General features: G+C 38.0%; 4 protein-coding genes and 3 non-coding genes across 9 annotated transcripts; 3 read left to right on the forward strand and 4 right to left on the reverse strand.

Moving 5' to 3' along the window:
- Positions 1–5,319, forward strand: RSY3 (Adenine nucleotide alpha hydrolases-like superfamily protein). 3 transcript variants are annotated; one of them, XM_022289315.2, is made up of 11 exons: positions 2–335; positions 678–872; positions 991–1,075; positions 1,209–1,284; positions 1,508–1,684; positions 1,786–1,888; positions 2,435–2,544; positions 2,679–2,768; positions 2,858–2,938; positions 3,885–4,706; positions 5,013–5,319. In XM_022289315.2, the coding sequence occupies exons 1-11, from the start codon at positions 86–88 to the stop codon at positions 5,103–5,105; spliced, it is 2,082 nt and encodes a 693-aa protein (XP_022145007.1). In that variant the 5' UTR covers positions 2–85; the 3' UTR covers positions 5,106–5,319. The 3 variants fall into 3 exon arrangements, with proteins under 3 accessions (XP_087982248.1, XP_022145007.1, XP_022145008.1); XM_088126122.1 differs by lacking the exon at positions 1,508–1,684 and having other exon boundaries at positions 1–335; XM_022289316.2 differs by lacking the exons at positions 2–335; positions 678–872 and having other exon boundaries at positions 1,023–1,075; positions 1,471–1,684.
- Positions 5,320–6,436: 1,117 nt separating this feature from the next.
- Positions 6,437–9,821, forward strand: LOC111014569 (uncharacterized). The gene is made up of 4 exons (XM_022289360.2): positions 6,437–6,595; positions 6,880–7,109; positions 7,668–8,576; positions 8,709–9,821. The coding sequence occupies exons 2-4, from the start codon at positions 7,047–7,049 to the stop codon at positions 9,564–9,566; spliced, it is 1,830 nt and encodes a 609-aa protein (XP_022145052.1). The 5' UTR covers positions 6,437–6,595; positions 6,880–7,046; the 3' UTR covers positions 9,567–9,821.
- Positions 9,822–10,243: 422 nt separating this feature from the next.
- On the forward strand, positions 10,244–12,571 carry PLSP1 (plastidic type i signal peptidase 1). The gene is made up of 5 exons (XM_022289172.2): positions 10,244–10,962; positions 11,297–11,434; positions 11,677–11,763; positions 11,852–11,919; positions 12,128–12,571. Exons 1-5 carry the CDS (start codon positions 10,396–10,398, stop codon positions 12,294–12,296), a joined length of 1,029 nt encoding a protein of 342 aa, XP_022144864.1. The 5' UTR covers positions 10,244–10,395; the 3' UTR covers positions 12,297–12,571.
- A 163-nt stretch (positions 12,572–12,734) lies between these two features.
- LOC111014444 (uncharacterized) lies at positions 12,735–14,977 on the reverse strand. The gene is made up of 3 exons (XM_022289173.2): positions 13,796–14,977; positions 13,414–13,599; positions 12,735–13,277 (listed from the first exon to the last, which is right to left on the reverse strand). The coding sequence occupies exons 1-3, from the start codon at positions 14,252–14,254 to the stop codon at positions 12,999–13,001; spliced, it is 924 nt and encodes a 307-aa protein (XP_022144865.1). The 5' UTR covers positions 14,255–14,977; the 3' UTR covers positions 12,735–12,998.
- A 1,233-nt stretch (positions 14,978–16,210) lies between these two features.
- Positions 16,211–16,300, reverse strand: LOC148210589 (small nucleolar RNA snR60/Z15/Z230/Z193/J17). The gene has a single exon (XR_015792061.1). It is a non-coding gene; the product is annotated as a small nucleolar RNA snR60/Z15/Z230/Z193/J17 (small nucleolar RNA).
- Positions 16,301–16,379: 79 nt separating this feature from the next.
- Positions 16,380–16,460, reverse strand: LOC148210590 (small nucleolar RNA U83). Its single transcript, XR_015792085.1, has one exon. It is a non-coding gene; the product is annotated as a small nucleolar RNA U83 (small nucleolar RNA).
- A 245-nt stretch (positions 16,461–16,705) lies between these two features.
- On the reverse strand, positions 16,706–16,807 carry LOC148210591 (small nucleolar RNA Z43). Its single transcript, XR_015792059.1, has one exon. It is a non-coding gene; the product is annotated as a small nucleolar RNA Z43 (small nucleolar RNA).
- Between the last annotated feature and the right edge of the window lie 569 nt (positions 16,808–17,376).

The raw sequence follows: 17,376 nt of genomic DNA on the forward strand, positions 1-17,376 counted from the left end.
AAGAAAAATGTATTAGTTGCCCAAAAGGGCCCGCTCTAGAAGGAAGCTCCCGACGAGTGAAGTGAAGACTTGAGAGTTGGAAGCCATGGCGCAGGGCCTTATCCCGTGGCCGCAAACGAGAACAAACCACTCCTTCTTCCTCTTTTCTACCAAATCCAAATTCCCATCACCACGATGCAAATTTCCCTTCAGGCTTCCACGTCTTCGTCTTCTTCCTCTTTCTCGCTGTTTCTGCAGGCATTCTTCTGTGCAAGAACCAGTCGACCTCTGCAACTACAGGGAAGCTTTCTCCAAGCGCATGGACATGGCTGGACTCAAACCGCACCACCGTATAGGTCAGCTTTTTCCCGTTTCCCTCGTTTATCTACACTGTTTAGTTCGAGAATGTGATGGAGAATAAGAGCGATTATTTTTAATTGGTCTGTAACATTTTTTTTTTTTGACAATCTGGTGTGTTGAATTGGGCATTGTTATTTCACACGGGGTCAGTTTTTCCTCCGACTAGTGGCAATTCACCTGTCCCTCATATGTATCTTTCTTTCTATAATTCAAATCAGCACAAGGTTTTCCCCAACAGTAACCGAGAACTGAAGTGTCAAATTGTAATACTGTCTTCCGATTCTAAACTGAAAACCCAAACTAACGGCATTATCGTTTATTCTTTGATTCATCTTCAGCTCTGGGAGTTAGTGGAGGACCCGATAGCATGGCTCTGTGTGCTCTTACGGCGGATTGGAAAATGGACGGCCTGAATGCCACTGGTAAAAGGAGCAATTTTATCGACGGGCTCCTGGCCATAGTAGTGGATCATGGGCTTCGTGCTGAGAGTAGAGATGAGGCTAAAGTTGTTTGGAATCGAGTTACTAATTTGGGTACAGCAACTCTGCACGAGTATTGTTTGTTCTCTTTGCTTGCTTACGATAATATGAGTGCAGTCAAAGTTTTTTTGATATAAATGGTCAACTCGTATATAACTATTTACTCTTGTAGGTATCAGATGTGAGATTGCATCTTGTGATTGGTCCGACGGTAGACCAAAGCAGGGCCACTTGCAAGAAGCAGCCCGTGATATGAGGTGGTTTTCGGTTTTGCAAATATGCTAAATTTCTGCTGTGTAGACTGTGGTTATTGGCTGACTTTCTAATGTTTGCTTGCTGCCAGAATAGATTCACTAGTTTGCAACCTTAATTCATTTGCTTTGACTTCAGATACCAAATGTTGCAGAAAGTTTGTGTTCAACAGAAGATTGGAGTGATACTTGTTGCACATCATGCGGATGATCAGGTTAAATTCTTTGATATCAAGCGTGCATTGAAATTTTCAATTTAAGCTCGTCTTATTTTAGTTGGCAAAAAGTGTCCCATTTTCCCAAATCTCACGAGTTTGCTAGAGCATATAGCTTGTATTGTAGCTTTACTCTTTAGGGTTATCATCAACTGAATTAATTGCAATGCTGGAAGCTTGTTACAGATGCTAGAAATATAGTGATTGCTGAGACACAATGCAGGCTGAATTATTCATTCTGAGGTTGTCTCGCAGTAGTGGTGTGCTTGGACTTGCTGGCATGCCTTTCACTTCTCAGATTTTCTCCTCGCATACATATTCTTACAGTGAAGTTTCGAAGAATTGTGGTATCCTTCTTGTGAGACCACTAATGGATTTTTCTAAAGATGACATGTACAAGGTTAAAAGCTCAAATCGCATAAAAATATCTATTAAGGGACGTGTTTTCATTCGTTGCACAAAAACTATTCATGTTAACATAATTCTGTCTGCACTTTGCAGATATGTCAAGGTGCTAATCAAGATTGGGTTGAAGACCCAACAAATCGGAGTTCACTGTTTGCTCGTAACAGAATTCGAATGTCATTAGGAGATCTGTCATCTTGTGAGTTGCTAGGAAGTTAATGTTTATGAGTTTGTTCTAAATGCTTTTTTATTATTTGAATAAGAAATGATTCCATTAACCCCAAAGAATACGGGAAGGAAAGATAAGATATTCTCCTAAGAGGGCAAAAGAAGCTACAAAAAGCTCTCCAATTAGCTTGAATCAGAAAAAGGAAAAAAAATTACAAGAAGATTTAGGTAACTCCAAGAAGTCTTAAACATCACATGATTCACATCACTATGATTTTATTCTTTCATTTTTCAACCTATCTCAAAAAATGCCATCATTTCTTTCCGACACAAAACACCTGATTAATAGTTGCAGGCTGCAGCACAATTAGTCAATAAAAAAACCTTTTTTTTTTTAACTAAGAAACCTATAGAAACTAAGTTTAAACAGCTGAGAGAAAACCATTGATTTTTTTGGTGTCTTGCCTTGTTTGCTAAGGTTATAATTGCCAAGGGATTGGTTTTGTTACCTATAGATGGTTCTTCAATGATTATTTACGAGATTCATGATTTCATCTCACCATTTTTTGAGTTTTAGGTACTCTCAAGTCCGAGCTACGTGCCATTATTTCCGCCTGTAGGAAAACACGCTTATTTATTGATCAAGTTTGTTTAAGCCTGGCAAATCAGACTTTGACCATAACAGAGGTGGGTAGGTTCTTTACGTCTGTCTATCTTATATAATTCCTTCTCTTCAGCAGTTCTCTCTCTAACTCCATTTATTTATTTATTTAATATTATTAAGTTTTGATGGATGTGAGTTTGGATGATGCTTCTTGTAGCTGGGATATGCCATTATTAATTTGGAGATTCTCAATCAATTGAAAATTAAAGATATTTGCCTGTCGAAGTTTGTTTCCTTAGTCTTACAGGTAAAACATTATTAAATATTTTATTCAGAACCCTTTTTTTGGAGGAATTTACCAATTAGCATTGATGTTAGTCCATCTAAAACTGTCAGTTCATCTCTCAAAGGCACAGACCTGTTAGAGGTAACACTGCAAAACTGGTGTTGGACTACATTCGAACCGTTCCTTGCAAGGTAATACAAGTCAATGCGTAACTCGAACTTGCTATATTTGTGTCTTGATAGATATATTGAAATTGTTGGTTGTCAGTGAATTAAGCACACATCACATGCCATTACTATTGAATCATTCAGAGGGTACAATGGGGAAAAAGAATTATAATGGTGGTTAACTTCATCTTGCTGTGTGGAATAGCTTTTTTTTTTTGGTGTGTGGGGGGGGGGGGGGTGCATAATATTTGATTTTGCAAGTGTTCTTGTTCCAAAATCTAATTTAACTTCTTTTTCTCGGGAAATATATATTTAACTGAATAAACACACAGATCTGTACATTGCCTCAGACATCACACTCTTTGCTGACTAATTTTCAGTATTATGTAAATGGATTTTTCTCGCTTTAGCAAACTCTTGGCTTGTGTCTTTTTATGGAGCTCAAGAATCAAAATGTTCTTGGCATTGTCTAGTTTTTACCACCGAGATAATATCAAAATGGCCAGGCAAAATGAGATCTTTATATCAAGAGTATATCTATCCAAGTTTTCAGTATGATCAACTTCGTAGATCCATAAGGTTTAAAGAGTTAAAAATAAGCATCTAGCTGCACGCTGACCCAATTATTATTTCCTTTTCCCTTCTGTAACTTATGGTTAACATTCAAGTGTTCTCATTTAACACTATGCATATGAAGTTCTTTTAATTAAGTGTTAATATTATAAGCAACCAGTGTAGTTCTCTTGCACATTTAATTACCCCTTGTAATAAGGGGGTTGACCTGTCATACATCAGCAAACCCTTTTCTTCGGTTTTCATTAATATTCAAGGGGTGAAAGTCTTTGGGAAGTTATTCTTTATGTTGCCTCATGGAGGGCTTTATCTAATTCTTTTTTGTAATAATTTTTTTTCCTCTACTCTTCAGTTACTCATTTATCATTACTATTATTTTTTCTTAAAAAACATGCAGACCTCATTGACAGCAGCTGGCTGTTACATTTCTCCGGCTCCTGGGTCCAAAGGTACCAGATGCATAATATCTAGTTCTGTGGATTGCCCCTTGCCTTCTGCTATTGAAGTTTTCCATGCACCCTCTTATAGAGAAGAGAAACACGATATTTCTGATGGGTTAGAACAAATCATTAATGATGGGAAGTCATATTTAGAACATTTTATCCCTAAAGCTTCAGATGTGCATTTCTTGGATTCAAGCCCTGAATCTGTTTTAGATGAAGCAAAAAGGCTAAATATTATCAGTGAGTCAACCTATAGGATCATTATTTCACTACAGATGCAAGAAACCAAACTCTTCAAAGCAGATTCTAAATTCACTCCCGGCTATGAATCAAAGCACGGTTCACATTCTGTAAAAACTTTATCCAGTGGACTGCTTAAGTCGGGGCAAATGTGCAACTTTATGAACAGGTTTTCTATCACATGGAAAATAAGAGATGAAAATGAAGATAATTCTATTTTTGAGGCGGCTAGTTGTAACACAGTTTGCAAGGCCTGTGTGTTAGGTTGTGATATGGAATTAGAGGTTCGGCACATGACTGAATCTGATTGGCTTTATCTTTCCAAGTTGTCCGAGTGCACGGTAGACGATTTTCAAGACCAAAGAGATACTTCATCCAGTTTGGAGTTGCAGACTATGGAGAGTCCAAATGGATGTTTAAATTATGCCACATCGTCGGCTAGAAGAGCATTAGTGCTGTTGAAATTGATTCCAGTTGCTGCAAGAAGAAGCCTTCCCGTCCTAGTCAATCATCAAGGCCTGCTTCTAAGTATTCCAGTACGTATACATTTTACAATTTCAAGAGAAACTGCAAACTGCATATTCAAAGGGATTGGAAAAGATCCACTCCAGTTCTTGACTCGTGGCCTCCTAGGACAATTTAGGCGGCCTTATTCATATTAATCCAATTACTTTGAAAAAGAATATAGGCATAAAAAATGATTTGGCTGATTATATTGAAGGAGAGAGCCACATAACATTCCCATGTTCCAAGTTCATAACATATAACATTCTAAACTTTATGGTTGGTAGTAGTACAATCGCATGCCTAACAATTTTCTTTCTGTCTGATGGCTCTTTCAGAGCATTAGGTTCAGCCATTGTCCATGGCTGATGGCATCTGCAGAGTTCAAGCTAAGGGTACCATTCGGCGGAGGCCATAGTTCATTCATGTAGATGCCAGTTTCACTTTCAGCACACAACCTGTACTGTTCCATAAAACCAATGGCCAGGTGTGCATAGTATTCAACTCCATGTGGAGCCTGTTTGGTAAAACACTGTAGTGTACTGAAGCCAAGTTGTGAATACAGGTTGAAAACAAAGGATCCATTTGATAACTCCTTATCTTGATTATTTATTTTAGAAATTAAAATTTTTAGATTGAAAATGAGGACGAGTAGTTGAAATTATGCTTCAATTTTCATCAATCAAGTGCTACTATACTAATACAATTGAGAGTAGGTGATTTGAATCCTGAGGGATATTTTTAGTTAATTGCACTTTGCTAAATGAGCAATCACCCATGATGGGTCGTGAAACTTAAATTCGAGTAAATACATTTTTTGTCCTAAGGTTTGAACTTGGTTTCTATTTGGTCCCTGAGTTAAAAAAGCTATCACTTTGATCCCTAAGATTTAAATATACATTCTATTTGGTCATTAAGTTTCAAAAGTGACATATTTGGTCTCTGAAGTTTGAATTTAGTTTTAATTGGTCCCTATTGTTTGAGTTTGGTTTCTAATTGATCTCTAAGGTTTGAGTTTGATTTTTAATTATTCCTTAGTCGACCATTAGCTAAGTGAACTGATGATGTCAAAATTAATACATGTTGACTAGACGTTGTTACTTAGGTAGAAAAGATGATTTCGGTTAGGTTAACGAACTATAACTTAACTAGAGACTAATTTAGGAACTAAACATGTCACTTTTGAAATTTAAAAGATCAAATTGAAATTAAATTTAAATCTCGTGAACCAAAATGATTGTTTTTAAAATTCAGGAACCAAAGAGAAACTAAGTCTAAATCTCAATGACCAAATGTATTTTACCTTTAACTTCAATCCCTAAATAAACATATTACAATATCATATGCACATAGCTCGAGTTACAATGGTTTACATAATATATTAGTCAATAATTTACATGAGATATCAATTTATTATTATTATTATTTTTAGTACACAAGAGATATCAATTAAACAAGGAGAATGACCAAAAATTGTATACATATTTCTTTTTTCAAAAAAGGTTCATGCAAAATATCAAAAGGTTTAATTATTTTCAACCTTAATATTATTCAAAAATTGAAAATTTATAAAAATCCTAAATTGGCCACCCCCATCTCTCTTTTCAAATTAAATAACCAAAATTATATGGATGTTGAGTTTTAATGCTACCGTGGCCTCCCTTGCTTCCTATCAACCATTGGAATCGAATTTAATTTATGTTTTCGACAGCCTCAAAAAGGCATCCAGAAATCCCAAAATGATAAATTTTTGTGGATAAGAATCTCCAATGGATTTCACAACACAAACTTTGGCCACTAGAAAACAACACTCCGTCCACTACATGGGGCAGCTGCTGCTGCTGGGCTTTCATGCAACTTCCGTCCATGCAAATGCGGCACCGTCGTCCGCTACTCCTTCTGCAGCCGCCCATCTGAAGAGGTACCTCCTCATCTCGTTACTTGAATGCAATTCAATTTTGATCCCACATCTCTCAATCTAGATGGGTGCGTTTTAAACAATTCGATTGAACTGAATATAGATTTTCTGTTATGGGTTTTGAATTTCACTTTCGAATGTGTGGTTCTTGAAGAATTTGTTGGTGGTGGAAGAAATTGAACAGAATAGGGGTTTTGATTTGGTTTGTCTTTTGGATTAAAGGAAATTCCATTTGGGATTTGGTTGCTCTGCTCTTGGTTCTTGATTCTCTGGTGTTTTCTTTGTAGAATCCAAATTGGACGAGCTTTGTCTCCAGCCATCTTTACATATTCAGTGGCAGTGAACGAGAATGCTTCAATATGTTGGGATTTGGTGGAAATTGATTTCCCTTGAGGCATGGTGAAGGTGGGGTGAAAGTTTTACGAGCAGGTCGAGCAGAACTGAGACAGTTTTCATGGGTGCTCAAAAAGAGGGAACGATAGCAAGCAAAAATCTGTCTCAAGGATCACCAGAAATGGTATTGTGGCTGACACTTCTATCTGCTATAATACATAGTTAATAATAGAACAAATTGTCGTGTTTTTCCAATATTTTGACCACATAGTCATCTTATTCACTGTCTCAACTTGGTAAATCATCTGCTTGATTGGCTATGGATGCTAAATCAGTTGCTTCTTCTTTTAATAGGCCTGTTCATCAAATGTTTGACTAATATTGGTCCTTCCATCTGATTTCACATGACAATTTGCTAGATTACTTATATTATGTCTGGGATTTAGGAGTGCTTTATAACCCACTAAAACACTTTTCTTATTCTTCATTATGTTTCACCCTATATGAGGATTTTTTTCTTTAAAAAATTTGAATAGAACTTAAAAGGACGTTTCATATTACTCCTTGAAAATATACTGAATGGACGTTTTTGTCAAATTTCACTTAATCTCTCCTCTCGGAGCACTTCTGAGCTCTTCTTCAAGCATACTTAGAGACCTGGACCTTATCTTTTTGCTATATTATGAGCGTGGTTTACTGTAGTTTTTTTAGTTTGTTGAAATCTGTGTTTTGAACTTTGCAGGAATCATGTCTTCGCAAGAATGAAGTAAAGTTAGTTTCAAATCCAGTGGATTTGCAAATTCAATCCCGCTGTTTTCTCTGTTTGGGTAACAATAGCTGCCGAACAGTACGTTCACGAACAAAACTGATGAACATCTTGGTTGAAAGAGGGAAGCCTCAGGAAGCTCAATTCATTTTCGATAGTTTAGTAGAACAAGGACACAAACCAACCACTGTGACATACACAGCTCTTGTAGCTGCTCTGACTCGGCAGAAACGTTTCAAGGCCATTTCTGGACTCTTATCCAAAGTGGAAGAAACTGGCATTAAACCTGATTCCATACTCTTCAATGCCATAATCAATGCATTCTCTGAATCTGGCAATGTAGAAGAGGCCATGGAAACTTTTCAGAAAATGGAGGAAAGTAGATGTAAGCCGACGACTAGCACTTTTAATACCCTCATAAAAGGCTACGGAATTGTCCGTAAACCTGAAGAATCTATGAAGTTACTGGAGTTAATGACAAGAACTACAAATCTGAAACCCAATAACCGGACTTATAATATCCTTTTGGGAGCTTGGTGTAAGAAGAAAAATATAAAGGAGGCATGGAACGTAGTGCTTAAGATGATTTCAGCTGGAATGCAACCTGATGCTGTCACATATAATACATTGGCGAGGGCTTATGCTCAGAATGGGGAGACTAGCAAAGCAGAAAATTTAATTGTAGAAATGCAAAACAAGAAGGTACGTCCCAATGAGAGAACATGTGGGATAATTGTAACTGGCTATTGTGAACAGGGGAACTTGGCCGACGCTCTGAGGGTTGTCAATCGAATGAGGGATCTCGGCGTACGCCCAAACCTTGTTATCTTCAACTCTCTTATCAAGGGGTTCCTAGATATTGGGGATTCGGATGGAGTCGATGAGGTAGGTGTTTTTCATATTTCACTGGTTTGTTTTCTGCATCTATTTTGTGTGATTGGTGAATTACCCCTTTGTTGGGGAACTTTCTTCATCATAATTTCTTCTGAAGTGCTTATTGATTATGAACTTGAACAGGCATTGACAATGATGGAAGACTTTGGGGTAAAACCAGATGTGATAACATTTAGCACCATTATGAATGGATGGAGCTCAGCTGGACGTATGGACAAATGCCAAGAAATCTTCAACGACATGGTGAAATCTGGCATCGAACCTGATATCCATGCTTTCAGTATACTTGCAAAAGGGTTTGTCCGTGCTGGCGAGCCTGTGAAGGCCGAGTCACTTTTGATTGCCATGAGCAAATATGGTGTGAGGCCGAATGTTGTGATTTTCACGACCATCATTAGCGGTTGGTGCACTGCAGGTAAAATGGAGAAGGCATGGAGGGTTTTTGAGCATATGCGTGACATGGTTGTCTCCCCCAATTTGAAAACCTTTGAGACCTTGATATGGGGCTATGGAGAAGCAAAACAGCCATGGAAAGCAGAAGAAATCCTTCACATGATGGAAGAAAAGAAAATCGTCCCTGAAGACAGCACTCTTAAACTTGTTTCTGAAGCTTGGCGCTCGATCGGTATGGTTAATGAAGCCGTGGCTGAAAGAAAGGAGGGCAGTGAGATTCCAGAGAAGAGTTCAGAGAGAATTCACAAGAAAGAAGACCCACCTGCATCTTATTCTGATCTTCTGCAATCAGGAGTGGTGATCATATCTAATGGAAATGGATCTTCTTATTCCCAAACAAGAAGCAGAACACTCCCAAAAGGTGTAGAAGTTCCATCTGGATGTCCACGGAGCACCTCCACATCGATGCTTCTTTGTCAGGCACGTCCCTTTCGCCCGCTGATTGTATGCAGAATCCAGAGCCAAACCCAGTTCTGGATATGGAGGCAGCACGCCACAACAACTTGCAGAATGAGGTTCATCCATTAGAAATGACAACCAGACGACGAGTCGATGCCTGAATCTGATTTGAAAAGTTGATGAAGAGTAATCTCGTGCTTTGCTACCTGAAATTATAAATGGTTAAGGCATTACAAATACTTGTTTTTTGTTTCCTTTTTGGATCACTTTCTGTATTCAGGTGATGTAAATACATTGTTGAGGACCAAAATCCAAACTATATGATCATGTAAATTGCTATCCTGACAATATCTATACTTTCACTTCCCACATTGTTCATTTGAATTACGACCAGCTCAAGGAATTCTGGAGTTGATTGCGGTATTCCCGTTTATGAAATTAAATCGAGACTATAAAAATATCAAACTTTCATAATACCAAGTAAGTTGTATCCTTGTTTATATAAAAATTTATATGTTTGTGTCAAGTTCGAGCCTATAACAGTACTGCTACTGTAATTTATCTCTTTCTTTAAGGATGGTGTCTAATAATTAAAATTGATATGGTGTAAACTTATACTTCTCAAAGGATATCGGTAACAAAATCTACGATATCTTGCCACAAACTCCATGGAAAGAAATTAATTGGTATTCAAGTTTAAACCAGACTGTACTAAAAAAATTATCGATTGAACTGAAAGAAGGAAGAAAAAATCTCAATCAGACCTCTTAAATGTAGAAAATGGAGGAAAAAAGAACATTATGTTTGACCATGTGTAGAAGATAAAAGAAAAATTTGCACAAAGAATCATATGATCTATCTACTCCTCTTTATTCCTCTCTAGGACTGAAGAGCGCTGCTCCGTCTGGGAAGAACGCCCCTGACTGCAACCCCAAAAGCTTGAAATTCTTCACAGAGGATGCTCTCTCTTCATCTTCTCTCTTCAGTACCTTTGTTTGACAACCATGCTCCACAACGTACGCGCGTCTCCAAACCCAATAACACTTCCAATTCCTCAATTCTCAGTCTCCACTCAATTGCCATTGCCCAGAAATTCGCACATGCCCGATTCGCCTCTCGTTATATCTTCCCATATGCGAATTGCCGCAAATTTTCTATTCAATCCGGAAACAGTAGTTTCCGAGCCTTTAAGCCTCCAAGCGATGGAACCCACTCGAAAAGGGGTCGCTGCGGTGCTGTAAATGACTCCGACGAAAAAACTAGGTCAGTGTTAGACACCGGCGGTGGCGGCGATGGAGGTGGAGGCGGCGACGAAAGTGAGGATAGTGGGAAGGTGGAGAAGGAAAAGGGTTCTTCTGGGTTTCTGCCAGAATGGTTGAATTTGACCTCCGACGACGCCAAAACAGTCTTTGCAGCCATAGCAATATCTCTTGCGTTCAGGACTTTTATTGCAGAACCGAGGTACATTCCCTCGCTATCAATGTATCCTACATTCGATGTTGGGGATCGACTTGTAGCAGAAAAGGTAGAAATCTTGTTCACTACTGTTGATCATATTTTGCAACTGCGCTTAACGATTATATGAAAAAAAGAAAAAATAGATTGAGATGTAATGTTCATGCAGTGATAAGTTTGGATTTCATAGTTAAAATTGCCTGAGGTTTTGCTCCTCCTGCCTGTCAATCGTTCCATAACGAAGTAAAATAAACTCAACTTATTTTCTTTATTCCAAGTTCTTGGATTCAGCTAATCTTTAAGAAGAATGATGAGAATATCTATGACTTTGATTCTTTCTATCAAATTTCTGGTGTTTTGGACAAATGATTTCATGCCAGATAAATACTTGAATTTCTTTGCAGGTGACGTACTATTTCAGGAAGCCATGTGCTAATGATATAGTGATATTTAAAAGCCCACCAGTGCTTCAGGAAGTAGGATATACAGATGAAGATGTCTTTATTAAAAGAGTTGTTGCTAAAGAAGGTGATACTGTGGAGGTTTGTATCGTTATCTGATGTTGCATCCCATTCCATGAATCTTGAAGCTCCTTATTTGAACTCTCGGAAACAGATTCTTCTACAAAGGTTATTTAATGATATTGCAGGATGGAAAAACGTAAATAACACTATTGTTTAGACTTTTATGGTCGTTGTCCTCCTACTTTTGATTATATGTTTTCAAGCACCAAAAATATGTGTTTCACCTTCCACTCCTTGCTTGGGAAATTGGCTGATTGCAGGTCCAGAAGGGAAAACTTATCGTTAATGGGGTTGAGAGAAGCGAAAAATTCATCCTTGAACCACCATCATACAACATGACTCCAGTTGTAAGTAGTACTTTCTGTGATGATTTTTCTTTTCGGTTGGACGAAGAGAAAATGTTTTTACATCTCTTTCACTTCTATTTTGATGCAGCAAGTGCCGAAAAACTCGGTCTTTGTGATGGGTGATAATCGCAATAACAGCTATGATTCTCATGTGTGGTAGGTAACCTTCACTCATCACTTGACTAAACTAATACCGAGTTTAATGACTTTTAGAGCCAACGATCATGACATATTTGACAAGTTCTTTTAACCAGCACTTCTACTATTATATTCTAGGAGTCTTGTCGAACTCGATCTAACTCGAGCACTACTTAGAGTTTCGTTTCTTCCCTATACTGATAGCTAGTTATACCAAATTGTTCAGGGGTCCGCTGCCAGCCAAAAATATTATAGGAAGATCATTATTCCGTTATTGGCCTCCAAACAGGATCGGTGGAACAGTTTCTGAGCCCAGCTGTGCTGTTGATAAACAAGAGAGCATTCCCTCCACACCAGAGATTTCCAGCCTACAGACCTCAAACTCTCAACCATAACAGTTCCAGTCACGTTCCTTTCGGTTCAGTTGCATTCCCCTGTAATTTCCAAGCTTTTTTCTGTTCTGGGAACTGGCCATTTTTTTTGTGTAAGGCCCTGTTAATCTTTAGTCTTGGTTTGTGTAAGTTACTAAATTACACAAGAGATGTCTTTGATTTAACTCCAATCTCATCTCTCTTCTGCTTCGACTGTACATGGTCGAGAGATTTGGAGAAGTGACATTGCCATTCTTCGTCAATCCAATCAATTAATACGAGCTTCTTCTTTGTCTCTACCAAGTAGAAAGCTGCTTAAACGAGGTACTATTCTAACAAGTATTTTGTTAAAGAAAAAACATCAATTAAGTCAAGCTTTTAGAAGTATTTTTAACTGCTTTTTAAGATTTTTTTTTAATATTAGCAAATCATACGCAGTGAAGTGTTGTCTTGTCAGAAGCATAAAGAACATATCATTTCATTATGTCAAATAATTGTACCATCATTGCGCTGTTGTTGTAATGAAATGTAGTTGGCAAAACAACAGTATGTACCAGAAACTGATTCACTAATTCCTTTTTCTCACTCAATTATTCAATGGCTATAAGGAAGAAAGAACTAAATGAACAGCCTTTTCTCTACAAGCATAGTTTTTCCTTTAAATGATCCTACAGGTAGAATCTTTCCCTTGCAATGAAGAGAAAGATGCAAAGATGGAGATCTCTCTCAATCATATGTACACGAGTCAGATTTAATCTTCATAGGCTTCGAGTTACGAGAGTCGATGTCCAAAGAACAGGAGATACGCTTTTGATGCTTCGATCTCACCAGTTTCCCCACCACATTCCCTCTTGAATGAACTTCAAACACCAGCACCATAGGAATGTTTCCATTTTTATCCAAGGCTTCAAGGCTGGCTCCAGCCCCATACAATGGCACCTTGTTCCCTTGAAGGTTCACCAACTCGATCCGATGGCTCTGTCTCGGTTGATAATATTTCTTCAACTGCAAAGCAAGAAAACATTCCAACATTCTGATCAACACCAGACTCACATTTCCCTTTACTCAGTCAGAAGAACAGTTTTCCATTTTCCATTCCTTGATGCATTTTCTTGTCAAAGTTTGAAGTTGGGGATCTTACCTGACCAGTAGCAACAGCAATCTGGGAGTACATAAGATTGATGGGGGTGGAACTGACATGAATGCCAAAGAAAGTAGCAGGATTGTACACAGTAATCCTTAAAGAACAGTTGGTAGTCAGTAGTTTGGTCGGGACTCCTGTCGTGTCTGATCCTTCCCCAAAATACACGTTATGAACAGCCATACTCTGTAAAAGAAAAACGAGATGGAAACAAAAATCAAGACCTCCTACATTGACCGATGAAGATAATAATTTATGTTGCAGGGAAAAACAGAGTTGACAGGATTTGGAATTCCAGACATGGATTAAACAATCAAATTGACGTTTGTTGGAAAATATTATTTTAATCAAATAGAATAAAATAAACAATCAATGTAACAACCTTGACTCTGATCTGAGCTTTGAAAGGCCTGCTAGCACCCCATATGATCATACAAAACAAGAAGAAGATAAAAAGAAAGGCAAGGAGAGCCATGAGAATCTGGCAGCGTCTAGCCAAGGCTTTGTCGGCGTAGAGATCATCGTAGTCGCCCTCTTCTTCGATGACATCACACTGGGGCCAGCCCTTGTGGTTGCGCTTCCGGCTACCTTTGCGGCCAAGGGCGGAGCGGAAGGTGCCGGAGAAGCGACTGGCGGAGGAGGAGCGAGAGTGGCGGGTGTAGGAGGGGTGGGAGGGGCTCTCCATGGGGCTGTTGAAGGCGGGAGTGGCGTGGGTCGAAGATTTGTCGCCATCGTGGGAATCTCTGGAGGGGCTCTGCACGTAGTACAGCGGCCGTTTCGGTGACCTCGGCGACGACGGGGCCAAACTGGTCACATCGGAATCGGACTTGGCGTGCATCATCTTTAGAAGATGAAAATGGAATCAGGAGATTTGAGGGAAATTGAAGGGCTGAATCCAATCAGAAATTCAACCGATTGAAACCCCAAGAATTGGAAATTGAAGAATTGGGAAAAGCAGTAAAGGCGCAGTGATGAGCCATCAGTAACCACTGAGAGAGGGGCCAAGGAGGGAGATTCAGCGTCAGTGGAGAGAGCTGCGAGTGGAAGTTGGTTCGGTCTTCAGCCTCGGGATCCGAACCTCGAGCCTTGGGTACGAGTGTCGGTCGCCTCAGGTATTCCGTTTCTAATTTCGGGAAGTCCGTTACGTTTTCACGGGCTAAGATGACTACGCTCCGTGACATTATTAAATTGTTGTCTAAAAAAACATTATTAAATTGCTCTCTTTGGGTTTCAGTAGCCGTTTCGATCGTCATTTATTCCAGAATAGAATTATCTAAGCATGAGATTTTCTAATTTGAAGAAAAATAGAAGTGAGATTTTTTTTGTTGAGGAAAAAAGAAAATTTTGGCAAAAAGAGCTTATGTTAATTAGTATATTTGTCCAATTTTCAGTGATATCTCTGATTCATATCTATGGTTGCATTTTAGAGTTTGATCTATTTTAACATGAGGGAGTGAATTCACACAACTTTGTTAATAAGAAATACTTAGAACTGAAAATACTATGTTTAGAGCAAGTAGAACAACATGCCAAATGTCACTGCCATTACCACTGCCATAAAATAGAATATTTCAGAGTGCAACCTTTATTACTAGAGATTGGCTAAAACATGCTAACTTTCCCCACTAATGTTCATCAAATGAATGTTCAACGAATCTAATTACGTTTATAAATTTTAAAATCCGTTGATTTATTCAGCCATATATTTCAATTTTATGGAACATCTCTTTTGCCAAATAGGTGTAAACTCAAACCCAAAAGATGCCAATATGTAGTGATTTATTAAGATCTTTCTTTCAATATTTTGAAGAAACTAATTTTTGGATATGTATGTAGTGCGGGTTCAGGCCTCGATGGGAGAGGAAGGCAAACAAAAAATTTCAATTCAAATTTCAAACCCCACCATCCACAACTACTTTACTCGGTCGAGAAAACATAATTGAACGTAAATCAAAGCCAATATCATGAATATCAAGTATCCTTCAATGGGGTTAATAACACCATTTTTATTTTACTAGAATGACACAAACGAACCAAATTGGGTGGATCAACTTTATCAAGTTCAAACATATTGGGAAATGGAAGCTCAAAATTACGGCCTCATTGAAGAATAATAATATCGGATAACATACAAAGCTTTAGTTAGAAGCTAGACGTTGTCTCAATAGATTTTCTGAAATTAATAATCCGTGCAAGGCTAAACATATTATTTAATTTAACCCAACCATGTGACATAATCTAACCCTCTCGGTGCACTTGATTTCAAATTACTCATATTTAATGACACATTTAAGAGAGTGAAAACCGAGTCTTGCAGAATTCTGCTCCAAATTTGATTACATTTCACCGTACGTATACGACGATCTTTCGTCTGCAAAGGGATTAAAGATAATTCACACCTTTCAGTATCAAATTTTAGCAAACCACTCTCTGAAATTAAGCCTACACATTTCTCCCATCACAATACCTGCAAAAATATATATATACAAGGACTAACATTCTTATGAACGTTAATGACAACATTCTCAAGATCACCAGAAAAGCTGATATAACCAGCTAAGATTAGAAGTTTGTGTTGAAAATATTTGCAGGTCAAGAAGAAAAAAACGAATGAAGAAAAGGAATTTATAAAGTTGATTCGTATACAAAACAGGAAGACATAAAATCAGCTATAAGGTTAAACGAATGGATTCCTGATATTACGACTAGAAGTATATATTACAAAACGAACCAAAAGAACAGAAAACGCGAACTAATTTGCCAATGTTATAGGAACAAAGAAAAAGCATAAAAGCTAAAGGGTCATCAGATAGGAGCGAAAGACTAAAAAGATGTATAATCACAGTACAATCAGTTGAACTATGCTTATAATCATCACATGACCCAAAACCAAACTTTTAAATCAATGACCAAGCATTAAACAACAACAAAAAAAACAAATAAAACCTCGTGAATAAGACTCCCAAAGCCTCAGAAGGAAGGCAGTAGAGGTAATTGTAATCACGAATGATCATACAGTACGAATACCAACTTCTTCATCATAGACGGGCGGAAGACCCTAAGTAATCTACGGCAAAATAAAGCAGTAAAAAACGGCAGAATCAACAAAAAATTTCAATTATGAGAATGGCCTCATAGAGAAGATTAGAGTTGTCAACAGGCATGAATTCAGACATATGCTTGTCAATTAAAAATATTAAATCATCGGCCATAAAAAATGAGCTCAAATCTTGGTAAAAACATTCAAAAAAACATAATAAAAAACTAGAAAACGAGAGGAAATTTGGAAGAGGGACTCAGAATATGGGTGGTGATATATCAGGATGGTCGTCAAGGCCATTTCACACAGCCAGTTACGACGAACGAGACCTTATCATGACAATCGTCACCGTCCCTACCAATTTCAAGAGATGGAATAAAAAACGAACGTATTAGACTGAAGAAAAAGAAACCCTAAACTTGAATCCCAGAAACCGACCTGTAAGACGACTGTGAGCACGATGGAATAGAGAGGAAGCAGGGCGCTTATATAGAGGCGGGAACGAGCCTCGCGGCTAGGGTTTCCCCATAATTTCATTTCTTTCTGAATGGTTAATTACACAAAAGAAATAAGTTTTTTTCACGAGGTACAACTAAAAATTCCTATTTATTACTGAATGGACCATAGACCAATTTCCCTTTTATTTGGGATGGGAGTGTTGACTACACCCAAAATTCTGAGTTTCATGTTACTCCTACCAAGCAAGTTACATGTCAGATACGGGGCATCCCAATTCGATTGAATGGGATGACAGTTTCTCATTCTGAATCTGTAAAATCAAAATTTTGATCAAATCACACATCGCAATATACTAAGCCTTCTAATTCTTTAAGAGGTTTATCTAAAAGATTCGCGATATAACTAGGAAGACGTTTCAAATACCACACATGGGTTACTGGGCATGCCAGTTTAATATAGCCCAT

Source organism: Momordica charantia (assembly GCF_013281855.1).
Source record: "Momordica charantia cultivar OHB3-1 chromosome 6 unlocalized genomic scaffold, Mcharantia_2.0 BLBB01000006.1, whole genome shotgun sequence".
Lineage (NCBI taxonomy): Eukaryota > Viridiplantae > Streptophyta > Magnoliopsida > Cucurbitales > Cucurbitaceae > Momordica > Momordica charantia.

Excerpts from the sequence above, each read along its gene's own strand:
- RSY3 (XM_022289315.2), top strand. The coding sequence starts at position 86 with ATGGCGCAGGGCCTTATCCCGTGGCCGCAAACGAGAACAAACCACTCC. Across the intron at positions 873-990 it reads GAATCGAGTTACTAATTTGG|GTATCAGATGTGAGATTGCA; the intron begins GTACAGCAACTC and ends TTACTCTTGTAG. Across the intron at positions 4,707-5,012 it reads GCCTGCTTCTAAGTATTCCA|AGCATTAGGTTCAGCCATTG; the intron begins GTACGTATACAT and ends TGGCTCTTTCAG.
- LOC111014569 (XM_022289360.2), top strand. The coding sequence starts at position 7,047 with ATGGGTGCTCAAAAAGAGGGAACGATAGCAAGCAAAAATCTGTCTCAA. Across the intron at positions 7,110-7,667 it reads CTCAAGGATCACCAGAAATG|GAATCATGTCTTCGCAAGAA; the intron begins GTATTGTGGCTG and ends TGAACTTTGCAG. Across the intron at positions 8,577-8,708 it reads ATTCGGATGGAGTCGATGAG|GCATTGACAATGATGGAAGA; the intron begins GTAGGTGTTTTT and ends GAACTTGAACAG.
- PLSP1 (XM_022289172.2), top strand. The coding sequence starts at position 10,396 with ATGCTCTCTCTTCATCTTCTCTCTTCAGTACCTTTGTTTGACAACCAT. Across the intron at positions 11,435-11,676 it reads AAGAAGGTGATACTGTGGAG|GTCCAGAAGGGAAAACTTAT; the intron begins GTTTGTATCGTT and ends GGCTGATTGCAG. Across the intron at positions 11,920-12,127 it reads AGCTATGATTCTCATGTGTG|GGGTCCGCTGCCAGCCAAAA; the intron begins GTAGGTAACCTT and ends CAAATTGTTCAG.
- LOC111014444 (XM_022289173.2), bottom strand. The coding sequence starts at position 14,254 with ATGATGCACGCCAAGTCCGATTCCGATGTGACCAGTTTGGCCCCGTCG. Across the intron at positions 13,600-13,795 it reads AAGCTCAGATCAGAGTCAAG|AGTATGGCTGTTCATAACGT; the intron begins GTTGTTACATTG and ends TTTCTTTTACAG. Across the intron at positions 13,278-13,413 it reads TTGCTGTTGCTACTGGTCAG|TTGAAGAAATATTATCAACC; the intron begins GTAAGATCCCCA and ends CTTGCTTTGCAG.